Here is a 27,634-nt window from a genome sequence, read left to right as displayed (position 1 = left end):
CTGCACTACAGCCTAGGCAACAGAGCCAGACCTTTTAACAAAAAAAAAAAATTCAAGCGTTAAAAATTATAACCCACCAGGCACGGTGCTCACCCCTGTAATCCCAGCACTTTGGGAGACCAGGGCAGGCAAATCACTTGAGGTCTGAGGTCAGGAGCTCAAGACCAGCCTGGCCAACATGGGAAAGTCTCTTTCTACTAAAAATACAAAAATTAGGGCCGGGTGCGGTGGCTCACGCCTGTAATCCCAGCACTTTGGGAGGCCGAGGCGGGCGGATCACAAGGTCAGGAGTTTAAGACCAGTCTGGCAACAAGGTGAAACCCCCATCTCTACTAAACACACACACACACACACACACACACACACACACACACAAATTAGCTGGCCGTGGTGGTGCATGCCTGTAATCCCAGCTACTCAGAAGGCTGAGGCAGGAGAATCGCTTGAACTCAGGAGACGAAGGTTACGGTGAGCGGAGATCACACCATTGAACTCCAGCCTGGGTGACAGAAGACGACTCCGTTTCAAAAATAAATAAATAAATAAAAATACAAAAATTAGGTCATGCCTGTAATCCCCACTACTCAGGAGGCTGAGACAGGAGAATCTCTCGAACCCAAGAGGCAGAGGTTGCAGCGAGCTGAAATCGCGCCACTGCACTCCAGCCTGGGTGACAGAGCAAGACGGTCTTTTTTTTTTTTTTTTAAAAAAAAGGAACCAAGTCATATGTTGACAGGGAAATGCATGACAGTGCAGGGTTACCGGATGGTCCCCCAGCAGTTAAGAACAGGGTCTACGTGATCAACACGGCGCAGACAATCAACAACTCACACCTGCAGGAGACGAGACCAACTGGGAAGAACTGGAAACACCTCACAGAGAATCCAGGCCAGCCGAGGTGGCTCACGCCTATAATCCCAGCACTTTAGGAGGCCAAGGTGGGCAAGATGGCTTGAAGCCAAGAATTTCAGACCAGCCTGGGCGACATGGCGAGACCCCGTCTCTACAAAAAATACAAAAAGTGGCCAGGCGCGGTGGCTCACATCTGCAATCCCAGCACTTTGGGAGGCCGAGGCAGGCGAATCACCTGAGGTTGGGAGTTCGAGACCAGCCTGACCAACATGGAGAAACTCCCGTCTCTACTAAAAATGCAAAATTAGCTGGGCATGGTGGTGGGTGCCTGTAATCCCATCTACTCAGGAGGCTAAGGCAGGAGAATCGCTTGAACCTGGGAGGCAGAGGTTGCGGTGAGCCGAGACTGCGCCACTGCACTCCAGCCTAGGGCAACAAGAGCAAAACGCTGTCTTAAAAAAAAAAAAAAAAAAGTAGGCAGGCACAGTGGTGTGTGCCTGTAGTACCAGCCACTCAAGAGGCTGAGGCAGAAGGACCATGTGAGCCCAGCAATTTGAGGTTGCAGTGAGCTATGATTGGGCCCCTGGGCCACTGCACTCCAGCCCAAGCAACAGCGTGACTCTGTCTCCAAAAAAAAAAAAAAAAAAAAAGAACCCTATTGCTCACACATGGGTATCCACACATGGAGAAGAAACACGGGAAGGAGACCCTAGGTCCCTGATGGGCCAGGAGGAAGGGACCAAGCCTGGGGAAGTGTTAGGGGCGGGGCCGGCCTTTTCTTTTGCCTCAAGAAGAATGACACACATGTGGTGTGTGCGTGCATGAGCTGTGTACATTTGTATGTGCACCAGCTCAGGACCAAGAGGACCAGGCAGCACTGCCAAGGGGGTGGAGGAAAAAGAAAAGGAGACTGTGAGTGAGAAGTGGGAAGGCAGCTGTGGAGGTGAAAGAACACAGGTGGAACCACACCCACCGGGCTCTCTCTCCACACCTGCTGAGGTCAGCGCCTTCACCCCCTTTCCCACTGGCCCCAAGGAAAGAAGGGCAGACAAGGCCCCCACTTTCAAACATGCAGGAAACGAAGCTCAGCTAAGGCCCCCAAGCTCATCAGCGCTGGAGCTGGGGCACACACCCCGACTCCAGAGCCCACTTGTTTCTCAGTCTCTGTGCTGGGCACCTCCCCTCCTGCAGCCGGGGGACCACGGGGACAGGAGTCAGTGGTGTCATCGCCAGTGACAATGGACGCTGTTCACACACAAAAAGCCACACCCAAGGGGCATCCCCAGCAGAATGGCTGAAAATCCTCCTGTGGGCTCACAGAGCCCGACAGACGCCACAGGGTCCCAAGGTTGTCCTGGAAATCCCGGCTATGTGGAACCAACACACTCAAGGACCCAGGGCCTCAGGGCAGTCCTCGAACACCGCTAAAACAAAGGCATCCTTCTCCCCTGGTTTACTGTCACCCCCAGGGGGACTGGAGCCCAGCAGTTCATTGCCTCCCTGCCCGAGGGATTCAGACTCTGGGTGGCTTGCAGGTGTCCAGGTGACCTGCACAGGGAGACAACAGCCACAGAAATGAAAACTGCAAAGTCCCTTCCGTGGGAGGCCTCGAGGCATTCCCCGAACAGCCTCAATGCCCTCCACACATGCCTCAAGGCAGGAGGATACATACGTTTGTCATCTTTACATCTGAGAAAAACCAAAACCACAAGGCCACAGGTCAGAGGCTGTCTCGGGGATGGCCAGGGGAGGGGGACAGCCCTGTCCCTTCCATACAGGCCACAGAGTGAGCCAAGAAGCCTTCTGGGCCCCTCTTGTGTCTCTTGCACCTTGTCAATATCTTGTGGTACACAGTGTGCAATGAACGCCACCAGACATCTGCGAGAGGAAAACAGGGACATTCCGAATCACTGAAACAAGCCAACCTTGGAAGGGCGGGAGGCCCGGGACGCGGCAAGGCCTCCCAAGAACGCGGGCGAAAGGCGAAGCACAGGCCATCTGAGTGCACAGACGGACTCAACGCAGCAGAGGAGCCGCAGCAAACACCGTCGGAGCTGCGGAGCGTGGAGGGCAGATGAGTAAAGTAGGGCCTTGCTATCAAGCCTGAAAGCACCTGCCCTGCCTGCCTGTGCCTGAACTCCGCGCTCACAGTTTTCAGGGAGAAGTCTGACCCATGTTTATCAGACCAGAGTTCAGGGCCCACCGGGTCAGAGGTTCCTGATCTGGACCCTTGAAAAGCATTTGCCTCCAAACCCACCAACCCTGGGACACCCCTAAGAGAAAGAGGCCGGGCTCAGATCTCATCACAAAGGCCTTTCCTCCACACCCCCAACACGGGGACCATGTGTGGATCCACAGGCAGGCGTTCCTCATCCTCCCGCACTGAGGGGGCAAAGGCTGTGCATCTGGGGACAGGATGCCCAAGTCATAAGCAGGCCTTGGAGACAACTATCCTGCCTGTTCCATCCTAGGTAGCCCAGGCTTCCTCCTGACCTTCCAGATGCCCCCAGCCCAATGATGCCCAATGGTGAAGGTTGCTGCACCCTGACCTGAAGGCCATGGCCAAGCTCCCCGCTCTGCAGACCAGTGATTCCACATGCCCTGCCCACCCCGCCCCACCTTCCCGGCCTGGGCTATTCCCTCCTTGGGATGCCGCGGTGAGGCCAGCCTGGACCACCCTGCAGGCCAACTGCCAGCTCGTGGTCAACACTACCGCTGCCATTCTCCTCATAGTGTCACTGCTGCTTTATCTCGTGTACCTGTTGGTTCCCTCTGTCCTCCCCAGCCCAAAAGTAGGCATCATCCACAACTGTCCACGGCCCCGCATCCTCATGACCTCCACCCTCCATGCCTAAGAGCTGGATGAACACTCACCTAATGAATGAAAGCAGATGCTGCTGTTACTGGTGTTTGACAGTCAGGGAAACTGAGGCCCGGTGAGGCTGAGTGACCTGCTCAGGCCACACAACCAGTGAGAGACATTCTCACTGGGACCCCTGGGCAGACTCCAGAGCCTGCATTCTCAGCCATGGGAAGTAAGCCAGGATGTGAATGAAGACACCCAGCATGTCTGCCTCCTAAGAAACACAGCGGCCCAGGGACCCGGGACACCAGGGGTGGACTTCATTGGGCTGCCTCAGCCATCGTTCCCACCCGACAAAGGGGGAGTGGGAAGGCCACGAGATGTCTGCAGGGGCTCCGAACAGCTCACTGATTCCACCTGCTGAAAATTCTCCTCGTGTTCTAACAGGACAGGTGTTCCTGCTTACCAGTCTCACAAAATCAGCTGCTGCATTGCCAATAAACCCCAGGTGGGCCAGACCTGCACAAGATCAGGTCCCAGGATGCCCCCACCAGGTGGAAGGCCAGAGGGGGTGGCAGCCCCACAGCCTTCGAGTGCTCTGGGGGTCCCACCCAGCTGTATCACCCACGCATTGATCCCCCTGGGCCTACCATGCTTCCCTGCCTACTACCAGTCCCCCACCCAGCTGGGGAAGTCAACACGGGCTGAGATCTTGATTTATTTTTTTTTTTTTTGAGATGGACTCTTGCTCTGTCACCCAGGCTGGAGTGCAGTGGTACGATCACGGCTCACTGCAACCTCTGCCTCCCGGGTTCAGGTGATTCTCCTGCCTCAGCCTTCCAAATAGCTGGGATTACAGGCACCCGCCACCACGCCCAGCAATTTTCTGTATTTTTAGTAGAGACGGAGTTTCACCATGTTGGTCAGGCTGGTCTCAAACTCCTGACCTCGTAATCCACCCGCCTCGGCCTCCCAAAGTGCTGGGATTACAGGGAGCCACCATACCCAACCTTGATTTCTTTATCTGCAAACTTGAGATCAGAGGGCCACCCTAAACTCAGGACGTCCTGAGGATAAAAAATGCCAATTTACACAAAGGAGCCTCCAACAGGTGTGAACACACTGGCTAGATGTCCCTTTCAGACCTCCCATATGTAAACGTGATACCATATTAAATACAGGGCTCTGGCTTCCAGTGCGGAACACAAAGCTGAGAACAATTCTGACTAAGCAAAGACGCTGGGGCACTGAGGGGGCATAAGCTGTAGTCACCTTTTTTGTTGGGGGTGTGTCCTCCCCTTTTCTGGAAACAGCCTCCACCATCCTCAGGGTGGCCCCCACCCCCTAGACAGGGCTGGTTGGCCCTAAGGTGGACAGTAGCACACTGGGCCATCCGAATTCACCCTCCTGTGGAATGGGACCAGGGACGACGGCAGCACTTGGCCTTTGACCAGCCCGGTGGGTGGCGATGGCCTCACACATGCCAGAGCAGCTGGGGCGCTCTGCAGGACAGCAGGATGGCGCTGAGGCTGGAGCCGAACAGAGGCTCTGGGTTCCCGCAGCTTCCACTTGTCCGTTTCCCCTGAGGTTACTGGGACTTCCCTTGGAGCCTTCAATACACTCCATTTCTTGCCTAGGCTAGCTTCCATAAACGGCACTAAGGCGGCCAATTTCGAAAGAATTAAAACCATAATAAAAAGCACTTAGGAAAGAGCTTCTATAAACCAGTAAGAAAAAAAGATAACTCAATTTTTTTTTGTTTTTTTCTTTGAGACAGTCTCACTCTGTCGCTCAGGCTGGAGTGCAATGGCACGATCTTGGCTCACTGTAACCTCCATCTCCCAGGTTCAAGGGATTCTCCTGCCTCAGCCTCCCCAGGAGCTAGGATTACAGGCACCCAACACCACGCCCAGCTAATTTTTGTATTTTTAGTAGAGACGGGGTTTCACCATGTTGGCCGGGCTGGTCTTCAACTCCTGACCTGAGCTGATCCGCCTGCCTCAGCCTCCCAAAGTGCTAGAATTACAGGTGTGAGCCACTGAGCCTGGCCACTCAATTTTTTTCTTTTTTTTTTTTTTTTTGAGATGGAGTCTTGCTCTGTCGCCCGGGCTGGAGTGCAGTGGCGCAATCTTGACTCACTGAAAGCTCCACCTCCCAGGTTCACGCCATTCTCCTGCCTCAGCCTCCCAAGTAGCTGGGACTACAGGCGCACGCCACCGTGCCCGGCTAATTGTTAGTATTTTTAGTAGAGACGGGGTTTTACCATGTTAGCCAGGATGGTCTCGATCTCCTGACCTTGTGATCTGCCCGTCTCGGCCTCCCAAGGTGCTGGGATTACAGGTGTGAGCCACTGAGCCTGGCCACTCAATTGTTTTAATGTGTAAAAGCCTTCACAAGGCACTTCAACAGCAGGACAAGAAACAGATGGCCAATTCGCATAGAGAAAGGCGCTCAACCTCACTGGTCATCAGGGAAAAGTACAATGAGAAATTCAAGGTGGAATTGAAAAAAAATTAAAAATAGCACACACCCCTCACCCTACCTAGTGCCAGTATGAATGCAGAGCGACCAACACCCTTGTTCTTGCCTGCAGACATGCAAATTCGTTCACTCCTAAAAGTTTAAAATCTACGAAGGCTGAATGCACCCAACAGCCCCAACAAGTCCACTCCAGGCATAAAAACGCACCCAAAGAGATCAGGCTCAAGGGCACCACCGCCAGACACAAGGATGTCCCCAGCTCCCCCGGAGCCCGTCCACGGGCAGCACTGGGACGCTGGAAGGTCCCACAGCAGACGCCAGATCACTCACTGCTCACAGACCCCGCCCAGCCATTGCATCCCATCTCATCCCGAGGTGGAGCAACAAGAGCGCCTCCTTCCAGTTCTTTCAAGCTCAAACCCAAGCAGAAGTCGCCCAGGGAGGAAGTCAGGGGGGTGGTTCCCAGGGAAGAAGCGGGAGGCAGGTTGTTCAGAAGGGGACAATAGGGGGCCTCTGGGGGCCGGTACTGCTCTATTTTTCTCAACATGTTCATTTTGTGATCATTTATCAAACTGCACGTTAATGAGCGGTACATTTCCTAAATGTATGCTAGCCTTGGCCAGGCCCAGTGGCTCATGCCTGTAATCCCAGCACTTGCAGAGGCTGAGGCAGGTGGATCACCTGAGGTCAAGAGTTCAAGACCAGCCTGACCAACATGGTGAAACCCTGTCTCTACTTAAAAAAAAAAACAGAAAATACAAAAGTTAGCTGAGGCCGGGCGCGGTGGTCACGTCTGTAATCCCAGCACTTTTGGAGGCTGAGGCGGGCAGATCACAAGGTCAGGAGTTCAAGACCAGCCTGGCCAACATGGTGAAACCACATCTCCACTAAATATACACACAAAAAAAAGAAAAATTAGCTGGGCGTGGTAGTGGGCACCTGTAATCCCAGCTACTCCAGAGGCTGAAGGAGGATTGCTCGAACCCAGGAGGCAGAGGTTGCAGTGAGCTAAGATCACGCCACTACACTCCAGCCTGGGCGACAGAGCAAGACTCTGTCTCTTAAAAAAGAAAAAAAAAAAAAGAATATGTTAGCCTCAATTTATTATTTTTTATTTGACTTATTAATTTATTTAGAGACAGGGTCTCACTCTGTCACCCAGGGTGGAGTGCAGTGGTGCAATCTTGGCTCACTGTGAACTCCACCTCCTGGTTTCAAGAGATTCTCCCACCTCAGCCACCCGAGCAGCTGGGACTACAGGTGTGCACCACCACACTTGGCTTTTTTTTTTTTTGGATTTTTAGTAGAGACAGGGTTTTGCCATGTTGGCCAGGCTGGCCTCAAACTCCTGACCTCAAGTGATCCGCCTGCCTCGGCCTCCCAAAGTGCTGGGATTACAGGTGTGAGCCCCTGCAGCCAGCCCCCAGCCTCTGATTTTTAATGTCTATGTGCAGTATATGTACACACACACTTTTTCCCCAAAGCACTGAAGCAATCTTTTCTTTCTTTCGATTCCCCAGAAGGCTCCCTGGGAGTCTGGGCTCTCAGAGGCATCACAGAGAGCGTCTGTTCCGCGGGGCGAGAGCCCTGTTAGAAGAAAGCTTCAGTTATGTGAGCAGTGGCGCCAGTGCTGAGCCCTGGGGAGCCAGTGCAACCTTCTGCCCACCTCAGGGATGCCAGGCCCCGCTGAGGCCACATACCCAAGACCACGTGAGAGGACCCAAGTCCCCAGCGAGCTGGATGAAAGGACTGAGAAAACGGTGTTTCTTCTAACGGCCTCAGGTCTTGATTTCAGTCACTCCTCAAACCTCTCGCTTCTTCGCCCAGGTCTATGGAAAGGCAAATGACCGAACACTCGCTCAGGATCCAGGGACCCCCCTCCAACACTGCTCCCAGTCAGCTTCTCCGCAAACAAGCAGAGGGACACAGGCCGCTCCTCTTCCAGCCCCTCCTAGGGCGCAGCAAAGGGCTGAGCTCCGGGTAATTCTACAGCTGTTCAGCGAGCACAAGTCAGGCACTGCAGGGATGGTGCAGACGACACCACGCCGTCCTCCACTGGACAAGATGACCCCAAAGCGCAAAGCTAGAGAGCCTCACGGGACACAGTGGAAGGGCGCGGGGAAAGCCAGGCAATGTCGGACCCAGGCAGCACCGGGTCTGGGAGGTGGGCAGGCAGGAGTGGTCACCACTTCAGGGTCATCCAGGAAATACAGAACATTTTCCAGAAAACTTCCGGGCATCATGAAAAACAAAAGCTGGGCTGGGCGAGGGCCAGGGCCTGTCCCTCCCTGCTGGCTCACATGGACTGGCAGCCGGACCTGAAAGGGGTCCAGGGAATCAGAGGTGACCCCCAGGGCTCAGCCAGGGAAACCTGGGGCCCCATTGAGCAAAACACTGGCCAAGGCCACTGAGGAAGTCACTGGCACAGCAGGGGCTACCATCAGCCCAGGACTCTGGAGCTAGTGCTCCTCCCACCACACGCCTACAGGGTTGCCCCCAATGGCAGCCGCAATTTTCACAGCCTGTTAGGATTGCTTTTACCTTCGAATGCATCCTACTATGAAACTCAAGCCCTTTTTAAAAAAATTTTTATCACGAGGTCAGGAGATTGAGACCATCCTGGCTAACAAGGTGAAACCCCGTCTCTACTAATAATACAAAAAATTAGCCGGGCGTGTGCAGTCCCAGCTACTCGGGAGGCTGAGGTAGGAGAATGGCGTGAACCCGGGAGGCAGAGCTTGCAGTGAGCCGAGATAGCACCACTGCAGTTCGGCCTGGGAGAAAGAGTGAGACTCTGTCTCAATAATAATAATAATATTTTTTTTATTGATATATATATTTTTTGAGACAGAGTTTTGCTCTAGTTGCCCAGGCTGGAGTGCAATGGCACGACCTCGGCTCACTGCAACCTCTGCCTCCTGGGTTCAAGTGATTCTCCTGCCTCAGCCTCCCGAGTAGCTGGGATTACAGGCACGCACCACCACGCCCAGCTCATTTTGTATTTTTAGTAGAGATGGGGCTTCTCCATCTTGGTCAGTCTGGTCTCAAACCTCCGACCTCAGGTGATCCACCCGCCTCGGCCTCCCAAAGTGCTGAGATTACAGGTGTGAGCCACGGCACCCAGCCAATTTTTATTAATTTTTTAATAAATAGAGCCTGGGCACTGTTGCCCAGGCTGGAATGCAGTGGCGTGATCTCAGCTCACTGCAAGCTCTGCTTCCTGGTTTAAAGCAGTTCTCCTGCCTTGGCCTCCTGAGTAGCTGGGATTACGGGCACCCACCACCACGTCCAGCTAATTTTTTGGATTTTTAATAGAGGTGGGGTTTTACCATGCTGGCCAGGCTGCTCTCAAACTCCTGACCTCAAATGGTCCACCCGCCTCAGCCTCCCAAAGTACTAGGATTACAGGCGTGAGCCACTGCACCCGGCCAAATTTTATTAATTTATTCTTTAGAGACACAGTCTCACTCTGCTGCCCAGGCTGGAGTACAGTGGGGCAATCATAGCTCACTGCAGCCTCGACCTCCTGAGCTCAAGCAATCCTCCCACCTCAGCCCACCAGGTAGCTAGGACTAAAGGTGGACGCCACCACACCCAGATAATTGTTGTATTTTTTCTAGAGACAAGGTTTTGCCGTGTTGCCCAGGGTGGTCTCAAACTTCTGAGCTCTAGTAATCTGCCTGCCCTGGCCTCCCAAAGTGCTGGGATTACAAATGTGAGCCACCACGCCTGGCCGTGAGTGACTGTTTCATGGGCACTGGGCTTCTTTTTGGTGTGATGAAGATGTTCTGGAATTAGACAGTGGTGATGGCTGCACAACACAAGTATACCAAAAACCACTGGGCCGGGCACGGTGGCTCATGCCTGTAATCCCCACACTTTGGGAGGCCGAGACGGGCGGATCACGAGGTCAGGAGATCGAGACCATCCTGGCTAACACGGTGAAACCACATCTCCACTAAAAATACAAAAAAATTAGCTGGACGTAGTGGCGGGTGCCTGTAGTCCCAGCTACTCAGGAGGCTGAGACAGGAGAATGGCGTGAACCCAGGAGGCAGAGCTTGCAGTGAGCAGAGATCGCGCCACTGCACTCCAGCCTGGGTGACAGAGCAAGACTCCGTCTCAAAAACAAACAAACAAACAAAAAAACCACTGGACTGGATGTTCTCAGTGTGACTCGCATGCTGTGAATTAGATCTCAACAAAACTGTTATTAAGAATAGCCGGGCACAGTGGCTCATGCCTGTAATCCCAGCTCTTTCGCAGGCTGAGGTAGGCGGATCACAAGGTCAATAGATCAAGACCATCCCTGCCAACATGGTGAAACCCCATCTCTACTAAAAATACAAAAATTAGCTGGGTGTGGTGGCATGCACCTGTAGTCCCAGCAACTCAGGAGGCTGAGGCAGGAGAGAATCACTTGAACCTGGGAGGCAGAGGTTGGAGTGAGTCAAGATTGTGCCATCGCCCTCCAGCCTGGGTGACAAGAGCAAGACTCCATCTCAAAAAAAAAAAAAAAAAAGGAAATTTTTTATCACTACTAGATTAGGAAGGCAATATATCACTAATAGATTGGCAAGTATGACTTGCCTTAAATAGGTAAAGTTATCTGAAAAAAAAAAAAACAACTGGGAAGCTAAATATCAAAATTAATGTAGAGATATACCATCTTCATGGATTCCCAGAGTCAGCACTGTAAAGAGCAATTCTCACCACATAGATCTATATATTCAATGTAATATTTATCAAAATTGCAGGCTGCTTTTGTAGAAATAATTGACAGGCTAATTATAAAATGTATATGGAAATGCAAAGAACTTAGCATAACCAAAACAATTCTGAAAGAGAACAAAGTTGGAGAACTTATGCTACCTGATTTCACAACTTACTATCAAACTACTGTAAACAAGCCAGTGTGTTGCTGGTCTAAGGACAGACCAGGATTTCTCAGTCTAAGCACTATGGATATTCTGGGCCCATTTATTCTTAATTGTGGGGGACTGTCCTGTGGCCTCTACCCAATAGATGCCCCCAGCTGTGACAATCACAAATGTCTCCAGACATGGCCAAATGTCCCTTGAGGGGGCAAAATTGCCCCAGTTGAGAACTTCTGGGACACACATAAATCAATGGAACAGAATGGAGAGTCCCAAGATAAACCCTCACATTCATTGTTAACTGGTGGGGTTCTTGTCGCTGTTGTTTTGATTTTTAAGAGACATGGTCTTGCTCTGTTATCCAGCCACAATGCCTGGCTTAGGTCAACTAATTTTTGACAAAGATGCAAAGGCAATTTGATGGGAAGATGATAGTCTCTACAATAAATGATACTAAAATGATTGAATTCCATCCACAAAAAAGGGGGGTTTAGATCTTTATCTCAAGCCATAAGTAAAACAAATTAATTTGGTCAGGTACAGCGGCTCACACCTGTAATCCCAGCACTCTGGAAGGCCAAGGTGGGCAGATTGCTTGAGTCCAGGAGTTTAAGGCCAGCCTGGACAACATGGTGAAACCCTGTCTCTACAAAAAAATACAAAAACTTTGCTGGGCATAGTGGTACACACATATAGCTGGGAAAACCCAGCTACTTGGGAGGCTGAGGTGGGAGAATCACCTGAGCCAGGAAGTCAAGGCTAGAGTGACATCATGCCGCTATACTCTAGCCTGAACGACAGAGTAAGACCCTATCTCAAAATTTAAAAAAAAAAAAAAAAAAAAAGAATTAACTCTAAATGGATCAAAGACCTAAATGTAAGAGCTAAAACTATAAAACTTCTAGAAAAGGCTGGGCACAGCGGCTCACGCCTGTAATCCCAGCAATCTGGGAGGCCAAGGCAGGCAGATCACAGGGTCAGTTTGAGATCAGCCTGGCCAATATGGTGAAAACCCCATCTCTACTAAAAAATCCAAAAATTAGCCGGGCGTGGTGGCTCACACCTGTAATCTCATTTACTCAGTAGGCTGAGGTAGAAGAATCGCTGGAACCCAGGCAGAGGCTGCAGTGAGCTAAGATCACGCCACTACACTCCAGCCTGGGTGACAGAGAGAGACTCCGTCTCAAAAAAAAAACCAACAACAACAACAACAACAACAAAATGCTAGAAAAAAATAGGAGAAAATCTTTGTGACCTTGACCTAGGCAAAGATTTCTTTTCCTATTTTTTTTTTTTTTGAGACGGCGTCTCACTCTGTCGCTCAGGCTGGAGTGCAGTGGCACGATCTCGGCTCACTGCAACCTCTGCCCCCGTCCCGGTTCCAGCGATTCTTCTGCCTCCGCCTCCCAATTAGCTGGGACTACAGGCACATGCCGCCACACCCGACTAATTTTTTGTATTTTAGGAGACATGGGGTTTCACCATGTTGCCCAGGCTGGTCTCAAACTCCTGAGCTCAGGCAATCCACCCATCTCAGTCTCCCAAAGCGCTAGGATTACAGGCGTGACCCACTGCACCTGGGCTTTTTTTTTTTTTTTTGAGATGGTGTCTCACTCTGTTTGCCCAGGCTGCAGTGCAGTGGCCTGATCTTGGCTCACTGCAACCCAACTCCACCTCCCAGGTTCAAGCAATTCTCCTGCCTCAGCCTCCTGAGTAGCTGGGATTACGGGCGTGCGCCATTGCGTCCAGCTCATTTTTGTATTTTTAGTAGAGACGAGGTTTCACCTTATTGGCCAGGCTGGTCTCGAACTCATGACCTCAGGTGATCCGCCCACCTCAGCCTCCCAAAATGCTGAAATGACAGGCATGAACCACCACACCCAGCCGCCTGTATGATTTTTTTTTTTTTTGAGACGGTGTCTCGCCCTTTCACCAGGCTGGAGTGCAGTGGCGCGATCTTGGCTCACTGCAACCTCGGCCTCCCGGGTTCAAACAATTCTCCTGCCTCAGCCTCCTGAGTAGCTGGGACTACAGGTGTGCGCCACCACGCCCAGCTAATTTTTGTATTTTTAGTAGAGATGGGGTTTCACCATGTTGGCCAGGATGGTCTCAATCTCTTTACCTCATGATCCGCCCACCTTGGCCTCCCAAAGTGCTGGGATTACAGGCGTGAGCCACCACGCCTGGCCCCAAGATTTCTTAAACATAACTCCAAAAGCAGTATCCACTTAAAAAGCAATAAATGAGACTTCGTCAAAATTCAAAACTTTTGCTCTTCAAAAGAAACACCATTAAGAAAATTAAAAGACAAGCCAGACTGGGAGAAAATATTTGCAAATCACATGGCTGACAGGAGAATCCTATCCAGAACACATAAAGAACTCTTTGTTACAACTCCGTAAGATAAACAATCCAGTTTTTGAAAATTGGACAAAAGACTCAAATAGACACTTTTCTCACACACACACACACACACACACACACACACACACACAAATATACGAACAGAAAGCAGGCCAGGCGCAGTGGCTCACCCCTGTAATCCCAGCACTTTGGAGGCCGAGGTGGGCTGATCACCTGAGGTCAGGAGTTCGAAACCAGCCTTGCCAACATGGTGAAACCCCGTGTCTACTAAAAATACAAAAATTAGCCTGGCATGGTGGCCAGTGCCTATAATCCCAGCTACTTGGGAGGCTGACGCAAGAGAATCACTTGAAACCAGGAGGCAGAGGTTGCAGTAGGCCAAGATTGCACCACTGCACTCCAGGGCAACAGAGCGAGACTGTCTCAAAACAAACAGAAAAGGCTGGGAATGGTGGCTCACACCTGTAATCCTAGCACTTTGGGAGGCCAAGGCAGGCAGATCACCTGAGGTCAGGAGCTCGAGACCAGACTGGCCAATATGGTGAAACCTCATCTGTACCAAAAATTTAAAAATTAGCCGGGCGTGGTGGTGCGCACCTGTAATCCCAGCTACTCAGCAGGCTGAAACAGGAGAATTGCTTAAACCCAGGAGGCGGAGGTTGCACTGAGCCAAGATCATGCCACTGCATTGCAGCCTGGGTGACAGAGCAACACTCCATCTCAAAGAAAAAAGAAAGCAGATCGCTGATGGGCTGAGGGGGAGGGTTGGGGTAGGGACTCTGCAAACAGATGGAAGGAAACTTTTACAAGGGAAATGTCTGTAATTGTGGTGACGACTGCACGATTCTTTTTGTTGTTGTTGTTGCCTCAATGTCCCCTTTTTTTTTTGGAGACAGAGTCACACCGTATCGCCCAGCTGGAGTGCAATGGCATGATCTCGGCTCGCTGCAAGCTTCGCCTCCCGGGTTCACGCCATTCTCCTGCCTCAGCCTCCCGAGTGGCTGGGACTACAAGCGCCCGCCACCACGCCCGGCTAATTTTTTGTATTTTTAGTAGACATGGGGTTTCACTGTGTTAGCCAGGATGGTCTCGATCTCCTGACCTCGTGATCCGCCCGCCTCGGCCTCCCAAAGTGCTGGGATTACAGGCATGAGCCACCGCACCCAGCCACAATTCTTTTTTTTTTTTTTTTTTTTTTTGAGACGGAGTCTCGCTCTGTCGCCCAGGCTGGAGTGCAGTGGCGCAGTCTCGGCTCACTGCAACCTCCGCCTCCTGGGTTCACGCCATTCTCCTGCCTCAGCCTCCTGAGTAGCTGGGACTACAGGTGCCCGCCACCACACCCAGCTAATTTTTTGTATTTTTGGTAGAGATGGGGTTTCATGGTGTTAGCCAGGATGGTCTTGATCTCCTGACCTTGTGATCCACCTGCCTCAGCCTCCCAAAGTGCTGGGATTACAGGCGTGAACCACCGCGCCCAGCCTTTTTTTTTGAGACGGAGTCTCGCTCTGTCACCCAGGCTGGATTGCAGTGGTGCAATCTCGGCTCACTGCAGCCTCCGCCTCTCAGCTTCAAGCAATTCAGCCTGCCTCAGCCTCCCGCGTAGCTGGGACTATAGACGCCTGCCATCACGCCCGGCTAAATTTTTTTGTATTTTTAGTAGAGACGGGGTTTCACCGTGTTAGCCAGGATGGTCTCAATCTCCTGACCTTGTGATCCGCCCGCCTTGGCCTCCCAAAGTGATGGGATTATAGGCGTGAGCCACCGCACCTGGCCAGACGACTGCACAATTCTACAATTTAACTAAAAATCATCAAATCATGTTTACAATGGATGAGTTGTGTGGTACATGAACTACATCTCAATAAAGCTATGAAGAGTAAAACAGATATAGTGAAAACAAAGCAAATATTAAATTCAAGCTGAGCGCTGCTGCAGAACATGCTGAAAGTTCCATTAAGAAAACTGGACAGTGTTAGGTGTTAAAAATGCATATATTACCACCCAGTGACTCTTTCTCCCTGACATAATCAACAAAATTGACAGAGATGTGAAAAGAAAGCTTTCTCATCGGGTGATTGAATGATCCATGGGGGCAACCCCTAAAATCATCTCAAACGTCTCCATGGTCCCCAGTCTGCCCTTGGGGAAACACACCAAAATGCTGCTGAGGCCCCGCCTGCCTCCCACCCTTGACCTTACGGAGTTCTCGTTAAGGAGAGAGGAGAGGAGGGGAGTCTAGGAAACCAGTGGGGCACAAAGGCAAGGACCAGAAGAGATGAACAAAGAGAAGAACAAGTATCTGCAAGGTCCCAGGGAAGGATGGAGAAGAGAAAGGGAAAAAGCACAGCTGGAGAGGACCTGTGGACTGGATGGGCCCAGAACACTGCTGGCACTGGCAACATGACCCAGGCAGCTGATGGGTTTCACCTGGGTGCCAGTGCCAACCAATAGTGGCTGACGCGAGTGTTCTGTGATGGATGCTCAGTGGGAGGGAGGGCCACGAGTGATTAGCAATGACATTTCAGCCACAGTGGGATCCCGAAGCAGGCTGTAAATGACATGTATGTTATTCTGTCCAGCCCAAGTGAAGAACGGACATCAAGTGAGCTCAGGTCCCAGGTGACAGGAAGTGCCACTCAACTTTTTGATATCTGTGTCATGCAACTGCTTACTATGATTACGGTCATTAGCTAGTCACTTATCTTCCTTTATGAGCAATTGTAGCAGCTACCATTTGGGAACTTCTGAGCCAGGTGTGGTTCTGAGGGCTGTATAAGCATCAGTCCGTTTTACAGATGAGGAAACTGGGACCCAGGGGGTTAAGCAACCTCGACCAAGGTCACTCAGCCAGAGACAGGCTGGAAGAATATCAGAGATGAAAGAGGACAACAGCAAACTGCTCCATCTGATGTGGGGCCATCAGCCCTCGGAACCTCTAGGGAAACCCCAGGGTGGAACCACCCAAAGGCCAGGCTGTCCCGCTGCTGGGCCTGGGATACAGCTGTGCTCTCCCCAGCAGGCAGGCAACAGTGCGTTCTGCCTAGCTGAGTCCATCCCCTTCAGAGTGCCCCCAGACTGTGCTGGTTCCCCTCACTTCATCCCAGTGGCCCCAGGCCCTCACCTAGTCACACCTTACAAAACCTGGGCAGAGCAGTTTTTCAAACCTGAGTGGACGTAAAACTCACATGGGGAATGGGTTGAAAATGCAGGTTCCCAGGCCCCAAGGGGTCCCAGGCAGGGCCTGGCATGTCTAGCAGTCCTCCCCCCCTTGTGGGCGTGGCCCACACTCAGAGAAATCTGGCCTGTGGGTGTCCAGAGACACCCAGAAGACTGAGACATCAGATCAGATGAGACGCCAGGATCTGAGGACCCAATCTAGATGTCCCCATGATGCCCAAGTTCTCTCTCCTCTTCCTTCTCTCCTTTCCACCACAAATGACCCCACGAGGAGATGGAGGGTGAGACTTGGAGCTAGATGCTCCCAGTCAACACGTAACTCATCAATAGAGGCAGAAAGAGAGCGGGGAACAAAGCTACGTGGGAGCCCCACACCTGGTTCCGGTCCCAACTATGCTTCCATCCAGCTGAGATCTTGGCAGTCACTTCCTCCTTGGTGTCTTACGTCCCTCAGCCATAACACAGAGGCCCGAGTATCGGCTGGGTCCTCTCAGCAAGGACCCTGGCCCCTCCCGATCAATTATAATCATCTCCTTGGGCCCAGCCCCACTCCTCCAACCCACACACCAAGAGCCTCCGTCCTGATGGGAGGGAAATTGCCCAAACCACTGGCTCGGCCTTCACACCAAGCCACTAAAGAAAGCGAAAGCCGGCCCCCGCGGTGAGGTCAATCTGATGACAATGAGAGCTTTCTAGGCAGAAGCGATGCGTCGGGACCCGCGCTCAGCACCCCGCCCCGCCCTCGAGCTTTCCCCCAGGAGCTCCCCCCTGTTACAAGGACGGAGCTGAGGTGCCCGGGGCGAAGGGACTGCCCCAAGGTCACCCAAGCCGGGCAGTAGCAGCCAGGTACGGCTCGGGCAGGTTCCTCCGGGGCCCCCAGCCACGCCTAGGGGTCGGGGCCGCGGGGCCGCGCGAAGGCTCGGGGTAGCAACGAGGCCCGGAGGGGGCCGAGCAGGGCGCCCCGCCCCGAGTCCCCGCCCCCGCGCCCGCCGGGTCCGCGTTCCAGCGCGTGCCTAGCAGTCCGCGCCTGGGGCCGGGCGCTCACCGGACTTCGGAGGGTAGCGATAGGCCGAGTTCGCCTGGATGTCGATGTCCTCCACCCCCGCGATGCGGCGGCTGAGAATGGAGCCCATGGTGCGCGGCGCTGCCGGGCAGAGGGGCCAGGGCCGGAACGGGAGCGGCGACAGCGGCGGGGTCCTCACGCGGACATGGCCCGGACCAGGCCGCACGGACGCTAGTGCACGGCCGCGGAGGCGCCTCGAGCCCCCACCCCCGGCTTGGCCCAGGGCCCGACGCCACGGCGGCCCTCCGCCTCCCGGTCCCGGGGCACGTCGGGAAATGGAGTCCTCTCGCCGCCGAAGGCGCCGGGAAGCAGCGCGGGAAGCCCGTCTGGGAACTATCTTTCCCAGGATGCTCCGTTCCCAGGCCCTCTGACGGGTTGACAAGCACTCCGGGACAAACCAAATGGACCTAAATTCAGAGGGAAGGAACCAACAAACCACACGGCAAATGGTCCTTCCCTCTGCGTTCCAAGCGCTGCACTAACATATTAACTCTTTGGTCATTTCCTCATCTGTTCGCTTACAGACTCTCCTGGAGCCCCAGCGCCTTCCACTTGCCCCCTCTGAAATAGCTCCCTGAGTCGCTGTGGTTCTCCCCACTCCCCTGAGTTTGTCTCCCGCCCCGACCGGCAGAGGGCGTAGCTGCACCTGCTACCCGGAGCCCACTTGCAGGGTGTGCACGGAAGAAGCGAAGCACCTGCTTTGGCCTTGGCCAGAATTTGAGGACTACCATTTGGGGACTTCTGAACCAGGTGTGGTTCTGAGGGCTGTATAGGCATCAGCCCGTTTTACAGATGAGGAAGCTGGGATCCAGGGGGTTAAGCAACCTCCGGCCCCCTGACAAGGCTGAGGCCTGGTGCAGTGGCTCACCTGTAATCCCGATACTTTGGCCCCACGTCTGGACCAATTAGTTTAAAGACATAATTTCACAGCCTCCGCGGAAGGCAGTAGACTCTCCCACATTTTACACACAGGGAAACTGAGGCACAGAGGAGCGAGAGCCGCATGAAATGGCGCTGCAGGCAAGATTGCAAGAATCGCTTTCAGAATGAAAACCTCGCAGTGTGCAAGGTGTTCCCTGGCTTTTGACTCACACACAGCTCTGCAAATAGATCGCTTTTTACCTACTTTTCAGTTGAGGAACTGGGATTCTGAGCAGAGTGATTTCCCAAGTCAAGCCTACTGTACCAAGAAAGCAGCTAGGGAGGGCAAGGCAGACTGAGTCTCCAATGCTCAATTCACCACAGTCCATGTGGAAATGCTTCTTATACCCTTCCAGAGACCACAGTCCAGGATCCAGTCTTCCTCTTTTTTTTTTAAATTGTTCTGTCGCGCAGTCTGGAGAGAAGTGGCACAATCTCAGCTCACTACAGCCTTTGCCTCCCGTGTTCAAGCGATTCTCATGCCTCAGCCTCCCCAGTAGCTGGAATTACAGGCATGCACCATCACACCCAGCCAATTTTTGCATTTTTAGTAGAGACAGGGTTTCACCATGTTAGCCAGGCTGGTCTTGAACTCCCGTCCTCAAGTGATCCGCCTGCCTTGGCCTCCCAAAGTGTTGGGATTACAGATGAGCCACTGCACCTGGCCTCAGACTTCCTCTTGTCAGGGGAACTTGGGAAGCCAAATGAGTACGGCAGCCAAGAGACTTGTGTGGTTATGATGCAGGTCCAGGTCTTGGAGGAGCCTGATTAAATCTCCCTGCCCCACAGCCAAGATCCACACTTACTGAGCATTATGTGCCAGGCATCATGCTGAGGGCTCTGCACAGATCCTCTCATCTAATTCTTTGATGTTGGCCGGGCGCAGTGGCTCACACCTGTAATCTTAACACTTTGGGAGGCCGAGGCAGGCAGATAGCCTGCACCCAGGAGTTCCAGAACAGACTGGGCAACATGTCATGACCCTGTCTCTACCAAAAATGTAAAAATTAGCCAGGTGTGATGGCACGCCCCTGTAGTCACAGCTACTCTGGAGGTGGAGGCGGGAGCATAGCTTGAGCCTGGGAAGTCGAGGTTGCAGTGAGCCATGATCATGCCACTGCACTCCAGCCTGGGTGATAGAGTGAGACCCTATCTCTAAAAAGGATAAAAATTTAAAAAAATAAAATATTAAAAAAACAGGCCAGGCACCATGGCTCACGCCTGTAATCCCAGCACTTTGGGAGGCCGAGGCAGGCATATCACTTGAGGTCAAGGGTTTAAGACCAGCCTTGCCAATATGGTGAAACCCTGTCTCTACCAAAAATACAAAAAATTAGCTAAGCATGGTGGTGCGCACCTGTAATCCCAGCTACTGCTGAGGCTGAGGCAGGAGAATCGCTTGAACCTGGGAGGTGGAGGTTACAGTGAGCCAAGATTGCGCCACTGCACTCCAGTGTGAGTGACAGAGTGAGACTCTGTTTCCAAAAATAATAATAATTAAAAAACAATTATCTGGCCAGGCACAATGGTTCACGCCTGGAATCCCAGGACTTTGGGAGGCCGAGGTGGGCGGCCTCACCCAAGGTCAGGAGTTCGAGACCAGCCTGGCCAACATGGCAAAACCCCCATCTCTACTAAAAACATAAAAATTAGCTGGGTGTGGTGGCATGTGCCTGTAATCCCAGCTACTCGGGAAGCTGAGGCAGGAGAATCGCTTGAACCTGGGAGGTGGAGGTTACAGCAAGCCAAGATTGCCCCACAGCACTCCAGTGTGGGTGACAGAGCGAGACTCTGTTTCCAAAAATAATAATAATTAAAAAACAATTATCTGGCCGGGTGCAATGGTTCACACCTGGAATCCCAGCATTTTGGGAGGCCGAGGTGGGCGGATCATTCAAGGTCAGGAGTTGGAGACCAGCCTGGCCAACATGGCAAAAACCCGTCTCTACTAAAAACATAAAAATTAGCTGGGTGTGGTGGCACGTGCCTGTAATCCCAGCTACTCGGGAGGCTGAGATGGGAGAATTGCTTGAACCTGGGAGGCGGAGGCTGCAGTGAGCGGAGATCGCGCCACTACACTCCAGCCTAGGCGACAGAGCGAGACTCTGTCTCAAAAAAAAAAAAATCTGATGTAGATTCTATTTCTATTACCAATTTACAAAACAGGAAAGTGAGGCTCATAAAAATGAAGTACCCTAATGAGGTTGCACAGTAGGTGGGTGGCACAGCTGGAATTGAGCCAGGCCACTGCTCTTACCTGGGCACGTCCCTGCCTCCACAGAGGCATGCTCCAGAGTGCCAGATTGCCAGGCTCTTGTCCCCAGATGGATGGGCCTGAAGCCCCCCACCAATTGTGATCTCTCTTCATTTTATATTTCTTTCCATTGAACCACGTAACTCCCGTACATGTACATGCATTTGTGTATCAACGCTGCATTCAATCGACTGCCCTCCCCATTTGCGGGGAGGAAGGGAGAGTCCTGAGCATCAGCTGTTCCCACTGAAAAACAACACTAAGAGCATATCCTCCCTATGGAGCCTGGGCCAGAGCAGTCATTTCCACCAGGTGGATGTTTCATTAACTCTTCTTCTCAACAGAGCTTTGGACTCAAAGTGTCCTCAAAGCCCTTTCAGCAGTATTTTTCTGTGCTTACTCACACCCAGCTGGAAGACAGGCCCTTCCCGATTTGGTCCAAGTTCCATTATCAACATCTGACTGGATTCATTTATTTTTATTTTTTTATTTATTTAATTTATTTTTTTTGAGATGGAGTTTCGCTCTGTCGCCCAGGCTGGAGGACAATGGTGCGATCTCGGCTCACCGCAACCTCCGCCTCCCAGGTTCAAGCGATTCTCCTGCCTCAGCCTCCCTAGTAGCTGGGATTACAGGCATGTGCTACCACGCCCGGCTAATTTTGTATTTTTAGTAGAGATGGGGTTTCTGCATGTTGGTCAGGCTGGTCTCGAACTCCTGACCTCAGGTGATCTGTCCGCCTTGGCCTCCCAAAGTGCTGGGATTACAGGCGTGAGCCACCGTGCCCGGCCTGGATTCATTTATTTATTTACGTTTGGAGACACAGTCTCACTCTGTCACCCAGCCTGGAGTGCAGTGGCATGATCATGTGGGATCTCGGCTCGCTTTAACTTCTGCCTCCCAGGTTCAAGCGGTTCTCCTTCCTCAGCCTCCCGAGTAGCTGGGATTACAGGCACCCACAACTAATTTTTGTATTTTCAGTAGAGAGAGGGTTTCACCATGTTGGCCAGGCTGGTCTTTAACTCCTGACCTCAGGCAATCCCCCCACCTTGGCCTCCCAAAGTGCTGGGATTACAGGCATGTGCCGTCATGCCTGGCCAATTCACTGATTTATTCAACAAATATTTATCCTGCAGCTACTATGTGACAGGTGATGAACCAGGCAAGGCATCAAATGGTAGGACAAGCTAGACATGGAGGCTGCAGGCAGGTGAGGAAATAGACACTAGAAAGGTTAACAAGTATATAATTCCAGAATGTAGTGGGTGTTCTGCAGAAAACATTGAGATGCAATTAATTGATACTATTGGCAGGGGAGTCAGGGAAGGGGTTTTTTTGAGGAGGTGACAGCTAAGCCAGGACTTGATTTATTTTTTGTTGCTGTTGTTGTTGCTGTTGTTTGAGACGCAGTCTCACTCTGTTGCCCGAGCTGGAGTGCAGTGGAGCGATCTCAGCTCACTGCAACCTCCGCCCCCTGGGTTCAAGCAATTCTCCTGCCTCAGCCTCCCGAGTAGCTGGGACTACAAGCGCGTGCCAGCACACACAGCGAATTTTTGTATTTTTAGTAGAGATGGGGTTTCACCATGTTGGCCAGGCTGGTCTTGAACTCCTGACCTCAGGTAATCTACCCACCTCGGCCTCCCAAAGTGCTGGGATTATAGGCGTGAGCCACCGTGGCCGGTTGCTAAGCCAGGACTTGAAATACAATTAATAGCCAGCCAGGCAAAGTGTGAGGGAGTAGGCTGCTCCAGGTTTTAGGTAGGGGTAATGGCATATACAAAACCTCTATAGTGGGAAAGAACTGAGTACGGCACAGGACTAGAATCAAGTGAGAGGGAGATGGCAAGGCAAGGGCCAGATCTTGCCTCACATTCAGCCAGCATTGGGCTCTCTGAAACGTAAAGACAGGGCCAGGTGCGGTGTCTCACGCCTGTAATCTCAGCATTTTGGGAGGCCAAGGCAGGTGGATCGCTTGAGCCTAGGAGTTCGAGGCCAGCCTGGGCACCATGGCAAAACCCTGTCTCTACAGAAAATATAAACATTAACCAGGCGGGGTGGTGCACATGTGTAGTCCCAGCTACTTGGGAGGCTGAGGTGGAAGGATCCTTTGAGCCTGGGAGGTCGAGACTGTAGTGAGCCATGATTGTGCCACTGCACTCCAGCCTGGGTGACAGAGTGAGACCCTGTCTCAAAAATAAAATAAAATGAAAAAAAAAAAGAAACATAAAGACAGACGCTGGAGACGACTGGTGGCTTCCTGGTCTGAGTGCCTGAGTCTCAAGTCTAGACTTCTCAACCCCCTGAGTGGGCAGGATCCTGGCGTATTCTGGTGCTCCCAGAGCCAGGCACCCGGTGCGTGTCTGATAAGCACATCTGTGGAATAAATCAAAGAATGGGGTGAGGAGGAGGCGGCCAGGGCCCTGGGCCCCCCATGGACTGGCCATGTGAAGTCTGGCAAAGCCTTGAACCTCTTGGGCCCTCAGGTGACATAAGGGCACTGCTAGAAATGCCTTCTCCTCTCCCTCCCACTAGGTGCTGGCCCCAGCTGTCAGGTTCCATCCCAGCCTGCTAAGGAATCCAAAGTTCATTCTCCAATCAGGCTAATCCTGGCTAAAAACAAGGTTGTTTTTTAATTCCCTGTTGCCCCTGGAAAAACAAGCTGGCTTAGGGGATGGGGGTGAGGGGGTTGCATGGAGACCAGTAGGGTGACCTTTGACTCTGCCAGCCCCACCTGCCCAACTCTTGCCAGCCTGCTGGCCTGAGAGAGATCCTCCTGAGCTGGGCAAGCCTGGGCAGGCAGCTGAGTGGTACCTGGACGATGGTGGAAGGAGGGGTGAAGGCACTTCCTGCCTCCCTATGCAAGGCAAGCCCTTAGTGGGCCCTGCCGGGACAGTGTCCCTCCTCCCTTGCCAGAAATGCGCCATGGGTGCCCGCTCTTCTCCACAGGTTCTGAATGTCAGAGGGTAAGGCTGGATTCCAGCCTCAGTTTTATCTGTAAAATAGGGCTAGGGCTTCCCAGAGTGGTCCAGATGGAGGCAAACAGGTGAGAGCACTAGAACCGTGCAACTAGCACCAGGCCCTGCACTATGCATTTCACAGGCATTAATCTTCCACAGCAGTGAGGCCAGAACTCAGCCCCGCCAGTGAGAAAGTGAAGCCCAGAGCTCTGGTAACTCGCTCAACATTAAGCATTAAGTCATTAAGCAGCGGAGTCAAGCCTGACACCCAGGTCTGTCTAGCTCCCGAACCTGCCCACCTTCTACCACACTGTGTTGTCGTCCTAGTGGTAATTATTATAGCGGGAATCATATTCAGAGCTGGTTTTTACTGTGGGCCTACCCTATGGAGCACTTTGCCCATATTAATTCATGCATATGAACTTTGCAAAGGTTAAGGAGCAACTCCTAGCAAGAGCAAACATCGCTTGGAACCATCAGGGTTTACAAAATACTGTGGCCCCTAAGTGATCCCCAAACAGCAGGAAAGAAGTTTAAACTGTATTTCCCGTGGTCAGGTGGCTTCTGCCGAGGCTAAGTGCCTGCCTGGGAAAAGCCAAGACTCAGTGTCCGCCCCTTGCCTATAGGCCAGGCTCCCAGCCCCAGCCCTCAGAGACCAACTCCACTGCACCCTGACTCCCTTCCCTCCCCAGCCCTCTCCGCTATCTCAGTGCCCTAGCCTTCCCCACCACCCTACCCTCCCACCCCAGGACATTTCAGGTCCAGTCCACTAGTTCCCCTACTGTCCTCCTCCCACCACCCTGTGGGAGAGTCCTTGGTCAGGCTCGAGGGGCCCGGGTAGGAGCCGCAGCTTGAGGCAATTCCCTCCATTCCATCCAATTCCGAAGGCAGGGCAGACTCCCCTGGAACCAGACACATCAAGAACGTCGCCTAGTTCAGACCGGAGCTCTCCACCACCATCTGATCCCAGCACAGCCACAGCCACAGTGATCCCAACGTGTACAAGGGATCAGATCTGTTTAAACACTTCAGTATCCCCTAACTCACCCCCAGGGCCAGTGCCGGCCTCCCTAGGGCATTTTTTATTTTTTGGAGACAGGATCTTGCGCTGTTCCCCAGGCACAATCACGGCTCACTGCAGCCTCTGACTTCCCAGGCTCAAGCAATCCTCCTACCTCAATCTGTAGCTGGGACTCCAGAATTTTTTTTTTTTTTTTTTTTTTTTTTTTTTTTTTTTTTTGAGACAGTCTTGCTCTGTCGTCTAGGCTGGAATGCAATGGCGTGATCTCAGCTCACTGCAGCCTCCGGCTCCTGAGTTCAAGCAACTCTCCTGCCTCAGCTTCCCCAGTAGCTGGCACTACAGGCGTGTGCCACCATGTCCGGCTAATTTTTGTATTTTTAGTAGAGACGGTTTGACCAGGCTGGTCTGGAACTCCTAACCTCAAGGGATCTGCCCGCCTCGGCCTCCCAAAGCGCTAGGATTACAAGCGTGAGCCACGGCGCCCGGCCAATTTTTTTTATTTTTTATTTTTTGTAGAGACGAGGGTCTCACTATGTTGCCCAGACTGGTCGCAAACTCCTCGACTCTAGTGATCCGCCCATCTCGGCCTCCTAAAGTGTTGAGATTACTTACAGGTGTGAGCCATGGAACCCAGCTAATTCTCTGTTTTTTTTGTTGTTGTTTTTTTTTTGTTTGTTTGTTTGTTTTTTTGAGACAGAGTCTTGCTCTGTGGCCCAGGCTGCAGGGCAGTGGCGCGATTGCGGCTCACTGCAACCTCCGCCTCCTGGGTTCAAGCGATTCTCCTGCCTCAGCTTCTGGAGTAGCTGGGATTACAGGCGACTGCCACCACGCCCGGCTAGTGTTTGTATTTTTAGTAGAGAATGGGTTTCGCCGTGTTGGTCAGGCTGGTCTCGAATTCCTGACCTCAGGTGATCCGCCAGCCTCGGCCTCCCAAAGTGCTGGGATTACAGGCGTGAGCCACTGCGCCGGACCCGAACCCAGCTAATTTTCTTAAAATGTAAATCTCTGTAGAGGCGTGTTCTCAAAGTCCTGGGCCTAGGCAATCCTCCCTCCTCAGACCCCGAGTAGGTGGGATTACAGGCCACCGCGCCAGCCCGGGAGGGCATTTTCCATCTTGCAAGGCTATACTCGTCCTCCGGGTTTCCGAAATTCGATCCCAACCCCAGCCGTTCTCACAGCCCCCACCCGGTTATTGCTCTTCTGTCGCCCCACGCTAGGTCAGGGCCAGGAAAAGAGGAAAGACTCAACATATAGTGTCTCAACGAAGGAGGCTGGGGCCAGGGGGCGCAAGGAGCCGGACCAAGGTCACCGAGAGCTGCTATGATCGCGCCTTACCGCCCCCGGGCGCTCGAAGCGGGCTAAAGCCTCACTAGCTGTCAGCAACGTCAACCGGAAGCGCCATGTGCCGGTCTGTAAACACCGCCCGGTCGCCCCGCCCCCGGCTCCGCCCCCGGCCTCCCCGGCCCAGCGCCCGCCCCCGCCGCCTCTTCATTGGGCGACCAGCTTTGTTTACCTTATATGGCCAGGTCCTAACACCCCGAGGCTGTCCATTGGTCGAGGCACGACCTCACTCAGCTGACGTCACCGGGACCAAACGATGCAAATAAACCGAGGCATTCTGGGAAAGGGAGTTTGGGGCCGCTCCGGAACTGGCTCTGCCGGGCCCTGGCGCCCGCCCGCTAAGGGCCGAGATTTCCGGCAAAGAGCACGAGATTTTGCGTGGGAAAGCGGGAGAACTGCTGGAAGGGGGACCCCGAAGCACCAGAGGCTGCTGGCCCCGCCAGCCTGTCCCAGGCGCCGTCCAGAGGGTCATGGGGCTACAGTGGGGCAGGCCCAGAGCCAGGCTAGGAAGGACCCACGCCACGAGTGGGCGATGAGAGATTGAGTGAGGAGAGCTAGGAGGCTAGCTACAGGCGGTGACGTGCGGCGGAGCTTTTAAGTGGCTCATTCATTCATTCACTGAACGAGTATTTGTCGGCGCCTACAGTGTGCCGGGCCTTTCAGCCTAGACCAGCCGATTTGGGCCAAAATTCCTAGAGACCCCTCTCTTAAGGGTGTGCCTACTATTTAACACAGAGCGATGCCAATCACAGAGGGGTTCAGGGTCCCTAGGTCTTAGCAAAGACGCCTGTGGCCCGGCGTTTGCGCCCATGCACAGATCTGTATGCCCCACCTTGGGACCGCAATTCGTGCCAGAGCAGGGGCACGGATGCCACCGAGAGCAATGAGGGCGACATGGACGTGCCTGGCTCTGGTCACGGTCTGGACAGCTGCGCACAGTAGGCACTTAGCGTTCAGTCACAGTCCCCGGGGCATGGCAAAGACGTCTGTGGCCTGGCGTCTGCGCCCATGCACAGATCTGTGGCCCCGGCCTCTGGGCTCCTAATTCCCGCCAGAGCAGGGGCTTGGGTGCCACCGAGAGCAACGAGGGCGACGTGGACGTGACTGGCTCTGGTCCCAGCTCAGGCGCCTGCACACATTAGGCACTCAGTTTTCAGACACCGTTCCTGGGCCTTGGCAAAAACGCCTATGCACGAACCTGAGGCCCCCGCCTGCGGACCTCCATCCGTGCCAGAGCAGGGGCCGGGTGCCACCCAGAGCAACGAGGGCGACGTGGACTCCCCCAACCCTGGTCACGGCCCGGGCATCCACACACAGTAGGCGCTCACAGTTCAGACACGGTCCCCAGGCCTTGGCCAAGATCCTGTGGTCAGGCATTTGCGCCCATGCACAGACGTGGCCCCCGCCAGCGGACCCCCATCCGTGCCAGAGCAGGGGCACGGGTGCCACCGAGAGCAACGAGGGCGACGTGGACGCGCCCGGCTCGGGTTACGGCCCGGACATCCGCACAGCGGGCGCTCGGT

At 53.1% G+C, this 27,634-nt stretch overlaps 1 protein-coding gene across 28 annotated transcripts in view; it reads right to left on the bottom strand.

Annotated features, from left to right (window-relative positions):
• The window catches only part of MGRN1 (mahogunin ring finger 1), a 65,363-nt gene extending 47,478 nt beyond the window's left edge, over positions 1-17,885 (bottom strand). For 8 of the 28 annotated variants that reach the window (XR_010152244.1, XR_008539915.2, XR_008539917.2 and 5 more), the window contains exon 1: positions 17,600-17,861. Coding sequence is in view for 13 of the 28 variants with exons in the window: in XM_063796586.1 (XP_063652656.1) it covers positions 17,600-17,687 (88 nt within the window). In the remaining 15 variants the exon portion in view is untranslated. Of the gene's footprint in view, positions 1-16,929; positions 17,229-17,599 lie in introns of those variants that run through there. The other 20 variants (XR_010152245.1, XR_008539914.2, XM_063796585.1 and 17 more) reach the window with 8 other exon arrangements.
• Between the last annotated feature and the right edge of the window lie 9,749 nt (positions 17,886-27,634).

Source organism: Pan troglodytes, chromosome 18 (assembly GCF_028858775.2).
Source record: "Pan troglodytes isolate AG18354 chromosome 18, NHGRI_mPanTro3-v2.0_pri, whole genome shotgun sequence".
In the NCBI taxonomy this organism is placed as follows: domain Eukaryota; kingdom Metazoa; phylum Chordata; class Mammalia; order Primates; family Hominidae; genus Pan; species Pan troglodytes.
The sequence above is the reverse complement of the archived record's forward strand: the minus strand, read 5'-3'. Positions and strand labels throughout refer to the sequence as shown.